We start from the raw sequence: 12,625 nt of genomic DNA, 5'->3' as shown, positions 1-12,625 counted from the left end.
GACCCAAGATTTAAATCCCACTTGCCCCAGAAAGTGTTGTAACATGTCGGAACAGGTTGATTAAAAGTATTGATATAGAGCAGGTTATCAGAAAGCTAAAAGTAACTTAGGCTTGACATTTTTTTTGGAAAAGAAGAAACAAGGTCAATTCAAGTAAACCACTCACTAGGGTCCAGGGCGATGGCATCAAGGACACAAATGATAAATGAGTGTAGGAAAGCAAGTCAAATGTTCTGTAAAACAGAAAAATGGTGGACCAAATATTAATGAGTTTTGTGGCAAAGAAGAAACAATGGAATAGTAAAGAAGTTGATGTCAAGACCAAAGGGAAAAGGTGGATCTGCTGGGCCTGACAGGATGGAATGAAGAAGATTAAGAAAAATGTTACATAGACCATGAATGAGCTTATTTTGTGCTATAACATCCACACAACAGCCTCTTCCCACTGCCAAAAGAAAATCTCGTTTTTGGAGATCTTAATACGCCTGGCATTGTAGTTTAATGAAATCAAATCGCGTATGGTTAAATTCGATACGCTGAACTTGTCATTTTTTTTGGGCTCCAGGCAAATCATTTATTGTGCGCAGCATATGTCCCAAATTCCTAGAAGTCACGTACAATCCAAATTACTGCCTGCAATCTGCAGTTTGGAACACTAAGTTGGAAGTGTTGGTTTCTGAGTGTAGTTGAATGGTACTAAATCACCAGGCTATCTAAATCACTTATCCTCATGACGTTGTTTCATTGTGCTTTACCAAAACAACACTGGAAAAGACAGCTACACCTCCAGATCAGTCTTAAACCACGTTTTATTATTCACTGCCTTGATCTGGAAGTTTATTTTTAATGTTCGTCACGGTATTTAATCTAATGTCAATAGACCATCTGAGCCTGTGTTAGGTAAGTAAACAAATAGGAATTCCTCCCATCAGAAAGGTCAGGGATGTTTTCATCATCAAATTTACCGGTGATGTAACTTCAACACAAATGCAAAACTGTATAATTTGAATGTTTGATTAAAATAATTACCACTGAAATAATTACTCAGCAATCACAGAACTCCAGGCAAAATATGGTGGCTCACAATGTTTGAAAATAAACACCTTCCTGCTTGAAAGGCATCACAATGATATTTGGGCCAGGGAAGTTGTGTGGAGTAGTGGGGGTGGGTACATTATAAAAAGATGGCAAAATTAAGGTTTACGAATTACAAAAACAACGTATTCAATTTATTTTTATTTATAACCCCCTCACTCTTGTCCCAAATATCCACGACATGGTTCTATTCCACCCTAGTAGTGTATATTAAATAACTAAAGACAGAAAGGTTGCCTCCATCGTAAACTGTATTTCATAAGTAATGAATATATGTATCAAACCACTCCATGTGCTTTGCTATAGAGTTTAATTTAAACATCACAAATGCATCTCTGACAAACATGACCTCATTCTCCACCATCACCATTCTTTTGCCTCTTACGTTAAAAACTTTTTGTCGAATCAAAACAAATTAAAGCAAAGGTGCTTAAAATGTGATAAGAGTGATGTTGCTTTTCCAAGCAAACCCCAGCCTCACACAAAGCACATAAGATACCAGCATTTTTCCAACTGGACTGCTGAAAGACTCTAAATTAATTAGGAACTGCATTCAAAGAGAGGGGGGGGGGAATGCCTGATGATTATATCATATCTAACCTTCACTCTTGAGTCACAAGTTAAAACTATACTGCTACCTAGAAATGAAATTAAATAGATTCATTTCATGGAATTCCTCTAAGAGCTAACAGAGGCATCTTCTGAATCCAGGATTTGCCATGATGGTCTTACTGTCCAGCATGTTGACACTCAATGTGACATTGCTGCTCCTCCTAACATTCAGATTATACAAATAACCGTCAAGGTTTTCTGAACTCAAATTATAAGGTAGCTTGAATACCATTTTGCTCAATGAAAAATAATCAACTTTATTACAGTCCCATTCTTCAGGCCTATCCCACTCTGAGATTACATGTACTGCAATTAGAGTTGAACCCAAATGCAAAGATGTTCTGATGCAGACATAAAACTTCAATGCACCATTTTCATTTACTCCTATTGTACACTAATTGTTCAAATACAAATTTATTTTTCCAAGTCACATCCTTAGAAGGCTTCAACTGCACCGGGTCTTCGAGACGCTTCTCGTAGCTGACACCCAGGAAAATGCTGCTTCTGCCACTACTTCTTCATACAAAAGGTGGGACTGATCCCCAATTGATTAATTGGTTGATTCTGGATCACACTGATAGATGACTGAGTGCTGACAGAACACATCACAAGCATGGTTTGGGATTTACAGAGTCTTTAATCCTTGACCAGGTCGATTACAGTGAGCATTTTGACTTCTTCTCCCTCAAGGCAATTTACTCTTTGCATGATGTTGCACCAAAACGTACCTGGGTGTAACTAGCCACACATTCACCTGGAGTTTACATGTGCTGCAGCGTAATTTGCTGGATTGCAAAAATCCAACACTCAGGATGCAATAAGCAAATATTTACAGTCAATTAATGGAATTAAGGACTTTCTGTTTGTGGAGGCCAATCACATTTATGAATTAGTCAATGTCATTTTCATTACTAGCACCTTCTGGACGGCGTAGTTTATCCACTTGCTCATTTATCTGTCCATCCCCACCCCGTCTATCCTCTGTCTGTACATTCAGACAATCCTCCTCATCCACATGACTGACATCATCATCTTCATCCTCATCTTCATTCTCCTGTTTTTTATCTTCTTCGCCTTGGACTTCCATCCTCACCTGGGATTTAACGTCAACATTGCTGCTGTTAATGACATGGCCACTGAGACTGCCCCCTTCAGGGCTATGGTTCTCTGTGGCTGGAGAAGACGAAGCAGATTCAATACTGACCGGTGAGATGTCACTACTGCTGTTGTTGTGATTGGCCATGACTGATGTGGCTATTGTCGATGGCTTGACAGGAATCTGCCAAGCGGGTATCTTTGGAGCGGAAGGTGAAGATGGGAACTGTCGCCTGCAACCAAATTACAAGAATATGAGTGTTAGTAATCAGGAGCTAAGTCTCAGCAAAGTCCACTGGGAATAACTCATCAGCTGCAAACTAGTGAGGCTTTCGTAGACTACAAAACATCAAATGCACGAGCGGAAGCACATCTTTCAACCCATCGAGTCTGTTCCACCATTCAATGAGATCATGGCTGATCTGATAATCCTCAACTCCACTTTCCTGCCCTTTCCCCATTACCCTGACTACAATTCTAAGGGGCCGTTTTTTTCGCCTAAAGAGGAAATTATTTTCTTTCTCCATGGGGAGTCTATAAACTTTAAATAAGATACTGCATCATTATCTGATTTTAAGAACAACGCATTCTGAAATTTGTTTATTTCAAGATCATTAGAGAACTCTGCATTCAATTATGATGTTGATGATCTTTCATTAATCACAAACTCTATCTTACGTTGACAAACAATGGCCAGGACTTTTCTGTAGCAATATCACCACTCTGGTGTCTTCACATTTTACACACTGCAGCAGTCAGAGATACACTGCACCTCTACAGGCTGCACTATTAGTGCTCACTGCCAGACTGCCATTGAAACGCCTGAAAAATGTGAACTTGCTAAACCTTGCCAACAAAGTTTCATACCAAGCTCTGTCGAAAAGGCTATATAGCACATTTAATAACTTAGTGAATTTATAATGGCGTCTGGTTCTGTAAAAACATAATTTTGTAATGTGAAATCTCATTCACTCAGAGGAAAATTACAGTTGTAGACTTCAGACTTTATTTAACATCTTTTTGTCTCTTTTTGCTCTCACTTAATTCCAGCTCTATGCCCTGATATTCATTCTGCTTCTAGCACATACTTTAAAAATAATTTATACTCTTTGCTTTTTTAGAACTTTCCTGCTTTATGCTTGAGTGCCTCAGCGAGAAGTCTTTAACCGGAGAGCCTTTCTTCACTTGCATTGCTTACACATGGCTTTGGTCCTCTGTACAAGGCTGATGCTGAAACAGACATTGGACCAATGAAAAGCCCTGCTGATAAGCCAGAGAAAAATCTCTGGACAACCCCTGGTGAGGTCATGGAGCTGTACAGCATGGAACCAGACTCTTTGGTTCAACTCGTCCATGCTGACCAGATATCCCAACCCAATCTAGCCGCACCTGGCCCATATCCCTCCAAACCCTTCCTATTCATATACCCATCCAGATGCCTTTTAAATGTTGCAATTGTACTAGCCTCCACCACTTCCCCTGGCAGCTCGTTCCATACACATACTATCCTCTGTGTGAAAAAGTTGCCCCTTAAGTCTCTTTTATATCTTTCCCCTCTCACCCTAAATCTGTGCCTTTTAGTTCTGGATTCCCAGGGAAAAGATTTTGTCTACTTATCCTATCCATGCCCCTCATGATTTTATAAACCTCTATCAGGTCACCCCTCAGCCTCCGACGCTGCAGGGAAAAAGCCCTAGCCTATTCAACCTCTCCCTATAGCTCAAATCCTCCAACCCTGGCAACATCCTTGCAAATCTTTTCTGAACCCTTTCAAGTTTCACAACATCTTTTCGATAGGAAGGAGACCAGAACTGCATGCAACATTCCAACAGGTGAATCACGAAACACAATCATCTACAAATGAGGAGCAAAATTACTGTTTTTTAAATTACAGGAGGAGGAATCATTGTATGAGATGCCTGGAATCTTGTAGGAGTATTTTTGGAGTGAAGTTCTGAATTTTGGATGGGCCTGTCACGCCTTGCAGTGGTTAAGGTCAAAAATCATACAACATCAGGTTATAATCCAACAGGTTTGGTTGAAATCACAAGCTTTCAGAGCAATGCTTCTTGTTAGGTGAAGTGCAAGGGCACACTAACACAGAGTTTATAAGTTTACAAACTCGGTATCGGTATGCCCTCTCACTTCACCTGACCAAGGAGCACTGCTCTGAAAGCTTGTGATTTCAAATAAACCTGTTGGATTATAACCTGGTGTTGTCTGACCTCTGACCTCAATTCATGTTGTAAGGGATCACATTATAATGCCTGAGTATTATAAGAAATTGGTTGGCATAAGAATTCCTATGGGTCTATTTGCAGGGGAGACTGCTGTCATTGATCCCAAGAAAACAACAAACACTCATTGACAATATAGATGGCAATTCTAAGGAAACTAAAACTATTGCTGTCATACATCAAGGCTTCTCTGACAGCGCCTCACAAACCCAGGGTCTCTACAAATAGAGGGAACGAGGCCAGTAGAAGTAAGAGAATCCCAAACACCCCTGACTTGGAAATATGCCATCATTCCTTCATTAGAGCTGTGTCACATGCTGGAACTCATTCCCCATAAGCTCTGTGGTGTGCCTACTCCCCATGGATTGCAGCAGCTCAAGACTGCTCACCATCACCTTCTCAAGGGCAACCACAGATGAGCGATAAGTGTTAGCGGAGTCAGCAATGCCCACATCCCATGAACTTCAAAAAACCTTATTATATTAATTTGGCAGTTTTTTTTATTGTGTGCCCGCCTGCATTTTGTTGAAAATGTTTCTGGAAAAATGATGTGACAGTCCTGTGGGGATCTCCCATGGCAACAATCTGGGAGAACAATGGTAAAGGTTTTGCCTCCAAGAATCAAAAGATGAGATCATTTCCCAGCAAGGTGTCAGGAGAATACAGATAGCCTAAATAGCTAAACATTAGCTTGGGAACAACAACTTTCTCGTACATGGCATGGTGGCTCAGTGATTAGCACTGCTGCCTCACAGCACCAGAGAGCTGGGTTTGATTCCCGCCACAGGCTACTGTCCGTGTGGAGTTTGCACATTCTCGCCGTGACTGTGTGGGTTTCCTTCGGGTGCTCTGGTTTCCTCCCACAATCCAAAGATGTGCAGGTCAGGTGAACTGGCCATGGAAAATTACCCAGTGTTAGGTGCATTAGTCAGAGGTAAATACAGGGTAGGGAAATGGGTCTGGGTGGGTTACTCTTCGGAGGGTCGGTGTGGACTTGTTGGGCCAAATGGCCTGTTTCTATACTGTAGAACAATTAGGTGGTTGATTTTGACCAGTGCGGACATGATGGGGCAAACCTTTTTCTGTGCTGTAGATCTCCACGATTCCTCAAGCCTGAGATAGAACATAGAACATAGAAGAATACAGCGCAGTACAGGCCCTTTGGCCCTCGATGTTGCGCCGCTCCAAGCCCACCTAACCTATACTAACCCACTATCCTCCATATACCTATCCAATGCCCGCTTAAATGCCCATAAAGAGGGAGAGTCCACCACTGCTGCTGAGTATCCAAAACGGTATACTTGTTCTTGAGGGGAATGGCCGCAGGGGGTCCCTGCACTGGCTGCTTCCTCCCAGTCCCCCTCACTGTCACCCATCTATCTGCCATCTTGGAGTTACTACTTCCCTATAACTCTGATCTATGACCCCCTCTGCCTCCCGAATGATCCGAAGTTCATCCAACTCCAGATCTTGAAGCTTTGACCATCTATCTGCGTAGATCAAGAATTGAACCCGGATCTACTGGTCTCAATAGACCACTGCTTCTTCCCATTTGAAACAAAAATAGAAATTGCTGGAAAAGCTCAGCGGATCTGGCAGCATCTGTGGAGAGAAATCAGAGTTAACATTTCGGGACGAGTGAGAACTGAAGGGTCACACGATCTGAAATGTTAATTCTGATTTCTCTCCATAAATGCTGCCAGCCCTGCTGAGCTTTTGCAGCAATTTCTGTTTTTGTTTTGGATTTACAGCATCTGCAGTTTTTTCAGTTTTCTTCTTCCCATTAGACTTTGGGGAAGCTGATCTTAATGATCGTTACTGAGTGGCTTTAAAAAACTTTTAGTGAATGCATTCCTTTTGCACACAGAGTAAAAGGGTCCTTTCAGACAAATTTCAGCACCAATCTAGGTTACCTTTACCTGCTTAGGAGAAGCCCTTTCAATGAGGTGATCTCAGCTTTCAATTCATTCACATTCTGAGTCTCCAGAAGCCAATTTGTTGAAGAAGAAACCTAAAGAAAGCAGAATAATTGGGTTTAATTTCAAAGGAAATAAAAGAAATAAGATGTGTTTTCAACTGAGTAGGCTATTGGTAGTGTTATATAACTAATATCTTCTTATACAAATCATATTATATTTTTAAATTTTTATGCTACTTATTCATCACCCTTTCCCTATTCTCAACAATGAATACACAAGGTGTTAATCAACCTATAGGTCTCTCTTACTAATGCTAATCTGACCCCAATTTGAGAAATATTGTCCTCGCCTCAGCCAGTTGGTGGTTATTAGTAGGAAGTCAAGCTCTTGTTTCAATTTTCAGGACCATTGAATGTACATTTTCTCCCAGGAGATAAATAGAAACTATTCAGGCAGCTTCAATGGTTAAGTCTGTGACAAAATAGACTCATAGCTTGTGCTCTGGCAGAAAGCCAGAAGGACATACCCTGTAGATATCACACTTAGGAGAGTGCACTGGTCCAAGGAATGTCCTGTTCTTATTCTTGTTAAAGGCCTTGGCTTTGTTTAAACAGAGAGGAAGTGAGCCCTACTCAGTTATCGCTCCACACATGCCTCAGTTGTACACAACGTGATCACAGCATAAACATTAATGAAACATAACAAAAAATTCTGGGGAATGTGGATTTAAGCAATCTTCTTGACAGAAATTTTAAGCATACTTGAGAGCACTGCAAGTATATACATAAAATCCAGAATGTTGTTGAAGTGTAGCGCTAATACGGTGATGCACCATCAGAAACAGGGGGCAATGGGTGTTGTTGTTGTATTCCTTCTAGCATTGGATCATGCCTTCTTCCTTCGATATATTTTTAGCACCCATAGGTAAATCTGATCAAGCTTTTTTTTTTAACCTGTGCACAAAGTAGCGCCTTTTTATTTTCTACCTCTGAAGGTGAACCCCTCTGTTAATAAAGGCAAATAGCCAGAAAAGCTCACCTCACCTCGTAATCTGTTAAAATATGAGTGACAGAGAACTCACCAATTCCACTGTTCAAAGAAAATAACATCAATTTATATTTTAACTCTAAAACTGAATATTAAACAACTACTCACAATTCTAAGCCTCTCTTTCTCTTAACTGCTTAGTAGCTACCTCCAACTCTGTAACTTACTATTCCAATAACACATTTATTAAAATTACATCAACTTAATTTCAAAACTACACAGCCACTATCATCTTCAGTATCTTTCTTCTTCCGACTGAGGATCTCCCTGGGTCGTCTTTCTTTTTATTGCAAGTATGTTTCATATGAAAAGGCACCTTTGATAGAGAGTGTTTCCTAATTACTTGGAGAGCAAGTTGTTAGCTTTTCATGCATTTCTGTCTAGACAGCAGTTGCTCTCTTATCAATTTTCAAAATGCCCACATTTTACACCCCCCAACATCAGATTGTCTCATTGGTTCGATGTTGGCAAAACAATAAATTTAAACTCAATTGAGTTTTTGCATCCTGGGGCATAATTTAAACTGATTGGTTAAATTCTAATTGCTGTCAAAACAGCAACCAAAATGCAGGATTCATTTAACTGCAAAATGTTACATATTTTCAATTTTCCTGTACAGTTTGGGATTGCCATCTAGTCATACACACAGGTGCTTGTAAGCTCTCAGTTCAGGACAGCATTTACTCTCTCTTAAAAGTATAATACACACCTTCAAATTTATAACAGTAATACACAAATATAATGGATATATTATGTATTCTTCAATGTAAAATGTTAAATCATGGCATGTTAAATCATACATGACAGTGGAACATCAAGGAATTAGTACATTACAGACTCAGGCTGCTTACTGGAAGTGGCATCCAGCCATTGAGAAAAAGTGTCTGAAAAAGTCCCAAATGGTAACATTTCACTGACATATAGTTTCTTAACTAGGACTATGGTTTCACAGAGACCAGTATTTCACTTGAGTGGTACTGCTCATGTTCAGGTTTGGTTGAAGATTTGCAGGTTATTATCACACAGAAGCATCACAATAAAGCTAGATCCCAGCTGTTCTCTATTATCTATACAAAGGATTTCTGTCAAAGTCAAAGAACAATAACTTGGGAATATGAACCCTACCAATTCTGAAAATCATGCAGAAAAAAAAGAAAAATAACACACATGCTTTCTGGCCAGGTTTTCAGAGAGTATTATGCTGCATTGCTATCACAGCAATTTTATGCTAACTTTACATATTAAATGGGCTACGGCAGAGTAGCCCAAATTAACTCAGCCAATCCTGAGGAGAGAGCTGTATGATGGATGACTATCTGAGTTGGTCTGCTGTTACTGGGTCAACAATCATTAGAAGACACTGAATAGAAGTCGCAAACTCTTGCTATCAACCCTGTTATCTGGAGCTGAAAATAACTTGTTTCCGACTGATAACAGATTTCTAGCAATGGGGAAAGGTTAACCATGAGTCCACTTCTGCACCGAACATTATGAATGATAACTATAGAAGAAGACGACAGACCGAACTGCACTTATGTAGCACTAATCACGATTTTGGAATGTCTCAAAGCACTTTCTAGCCAATGAAGTACCTATCAAAGCATTGTCACTATTCTAATGTGGGAAACAGGGCAGGAAATTTGCACAAAACAAACTCCCACAAACAAGATTGTCTGAGAGTGGTTTAAGAGAAATGACACATGCAACTTGCTTTCTCTTTAACCTCTTCTTTTAAGAATTTTCGCAGAATTTACAAAAAAATTACCAAAAAAACCACTATGTTAAGAAAAGATACTCATATTAATCCCAACACTACTTCTGCATGTTATTTTAGTTTATAAAAAACCAAACGGGGAGTCAACATTTTTTTTTCCAGTTTAAAAAAGGAATTAGGTCATAATGAACAAACGTCAAACCAATTAAAACTGAACTGTCAAAGTAAAATATGGCAGGTGCTGAAAATCTGAAAAAATAAATTGTTGGAAACACTCAAGATGTCAGGCATTCTTTGGGGAGATAGAAAGCCTTACAGGTTCATGACCTTCACTGGCAATTGCTCAGAGACTTGCTTTGACCTAATGAGAGGGCTGCCCTGCATTTTCCATCTTGAAAGACTGAGTGCTTTTTTAGTTAATAAAAATACAAAATATATCAGAATTTCTCCTCATCACTAGTTTCATAAAATCTCCAATTCAAAGTGCTAATTCTCGTTATATTATCAATTAAGTAAATAGACCTTTTTTATGATTGAACCAATGATGAAGTTTGGAAGTTGCAACCTCGGCTCAATGTCTATGGAACAATTGGTTACTTCAGGCCAAGTCTGTGAGACAGGTGTTGCTGTGAAGAGGATTACTTGGGTGATAACACAAGTCCAGGTTACAACCATATAAACTGCAGCACCACATTATTGTATGAAAAGTATACACTTGTAATCAGTGTGCCCAGGATATCCAAGGTAGAGAATGAAAAATTGCACGATATATATATGCTAGATGTATAATGGATTTTCACATTGAACGAGATGGGGGTAGGACAGTTTATATTTATCAGTTACCTTGAATCATAGAATTCCTACAGTGTGGAAACAGGCCATTCGCCTCATCGAGTCCACATCGACCCTCCCCGCTGTAACTCTGCATTTCCCATTGCCAATCCACCTAACCTACACATCTTTGGATTGTAGGAGGGAGCCAGAGCACCCAGGAAGGATGTGCAAACTCCACACAGACAGACACCCAAAGCTAGAATTGAACCTGGGTCGCTGTCACCGTGAGGCAGCAGTGATAACCCACTGAGCCACCGTGCCGCACCAATATGAATGTGTTATGATACAGGTGGGACTTGAACCAGAAGTTTCTGGCCGAGAACATGATCAGTGTTCCACAAGACCCTTCCATTATTCAATTCAACATAAACATGTCTGTACTCAACAATTTGCGTGATGGTAGCCATACAACTGGGGCTCACCATTTCTATGAGTTCTACAGTTCAAAACATGAGGTTTTGTTTAAATTATAGCTTTGGAACATCTGTCTTTCTATAATTACATCAGACAAGAAAGTACTCTTGAGTCAGCATGGGTTTTTGGAAGAAGAGTGGGAGTTTTTAATCCAAACATCTAACACAGAACCTATTAGCAGAATACAAGGTGAAAATTCACAATATTTGGGTATTGATCAATATATTCCTGAACCATATCCTTGAATGTGTGCATAGAGATAAATCGGCCTCATAGGGCTGGGGAGCTGCCAACTGTTATCACTTAAGTAATGTTAACAACCGAACAGTCATAAACCTCTAAGCCTCAACAATAAGTGGTTGCTATAAGAAACATGTGTTGCTAATCACTCACTGAGCACCTGGAAACAATTCTGCAGTTTTCCACATTGGCTTTGATATAGGGCCCTTATGTTTCCGAAGTAAGTTTGAAATTAATTCTGAGCACTGTAATATGAGCTGCCTATTGTGTTATTTCACCGTCATTAGAACCTTTGTCTCACACACATTGAAGTTTATGCCAGGTCCAAGATGGATTGTAACACCTGCCAATTTTCAACAGGCTCTGTGGAGGGGAGAGACACCTCCTTCTGTGTCATTTTTTTGTAGGTAATGGTTCCTCCACCATTTATCAGAAGAAATGTCTTCTTCAAAGCAATTAACCCTGTGCCCTGCTTTTGGACCAGGATAATTTCTGTCCAGAGCAGGTGTTTTGTTAGAATTGCCTCGGACTCTTCAAATATATCAATTTTACTGTAGCATTAGTAAAATAATCCTGCAGTGCTGTGAGTGGGCAGCCAAAATTTAGAGTCTGTGATGAACCAGAACCAGCTTCCCCTTTCTGAATGGAACTCTACACACTAGTCCTCTCAATATTTAAGTAACATTTAATATTGCAATAGGATTCATTATTTTATGTGTCTCTTCTTTCTTTTGACATTTAAAGGCATCACCCGATAGAACACACAAACCCTTTTAATACCAAATTTTTAAAAATTAGCTTTGTACCAGTTGTGGATCTACTGTACTTGAAAAATTGTGCAAATGAGCAGCAAGTGCTAGGCAAGTCTGAAATGATGCAAGTTTGGAACTTGGTAATGCACATCTCATTAGTGGTACACATCAATGCAAGGCCCTAATTTGGCAAAGATGTCAATGCTTGCCACACAGCTCTGGGTGAGAGGCACAGGAATTTTGGAAGGCGTGCTCTGTTCCAAATAACGCAAAGTTGCCCTGAGCCATTCCATGCTCTCTGGAACTTTGTAACTACACTTTCTGACCTCATGTTTAGAAGCAAAGAACTAACACTGATGAGAACTTGGGACTGTTAATATGTAAATATATTTCCTACCACATTTTCTAGGACAGAGGGGAAACTAGAGTTACTTTGCAAATAAGTAAATGGTCCTGGCCAGAGAGGACACTATTACCATAAATCATTTATTTTTAAAAAGGCTATGGGTGGGGGTTTTGACCTTTTAAATCATTGAGACTTTTTAACATTATTGTTTAAAAAAGTGCATATATTTATGATTTTTTAAAATGAATATCATTCATTTAGCTTTTGAAAAAATGTATAAACTTGTATGTGTAATGTACAAAATAATTCTTTCCTTAATT

At 39.6% G+C, this 12,625-nt stretch overlaps 1 protein-coding gene across 2 annotated transcripts in view; it reads right to left on the bottom strand.

Annotated features, from left to right (window-relative positions):
* Positions 1–1,388: 1,388 nt before the first annotated feature.
* pex14 (peroxisomal biogenesis factor 14) overlaps positions 1,389–12,625 on the bottom strand; it is a 235,850-nt gene continuing 224,613 nt past the window's right edge. Inside the window, exons 8-10 of one of the 2 annotated variants that reach the window (XM_043676241.1) lie at positions 6,959–7,050; positions 2,912–3,035; positions 1,389–2,800 (exon numbers count right to left, since the gene is read on the bottom strand). In XM_043676241.1, coding sequence (XP_043532176.1) covers positions 2,597–2,800; positions 2,912–3,035; positions 6,959–7,050 — 420 coding nt within the window. In that variant the 3' untranslated portion in view covers positions 1,389–2,596. Of the gene's footprint in view, positions 3,036–6,958; positions 7,051–12,625 lie in introns of both variants that reach the window. The other variant, XM_043676240.1, reaches the window with a different exon arrangement.

The sequence above is a fragment of the Chiloscyllium plagiosum genome, chromosome 34, assembly GCF_004010195.1.
Source record: "Chiloscyllium plagiosum isolate BGI_BamShark_2017 chromosome 34, ASM401019v2, whole genome shotgun sequence".
Taxonomy (NCBI): Eukaryota; Metazoa; Chordata; class Chondrichthyes; order Orectolobiformes; family Hemiscylliidae; genus Chiloscyllium; species Chiloscyllium plagiosum.
This window is presented reverse-complemented; position numbering and strand designations above follow the sequence as displayed.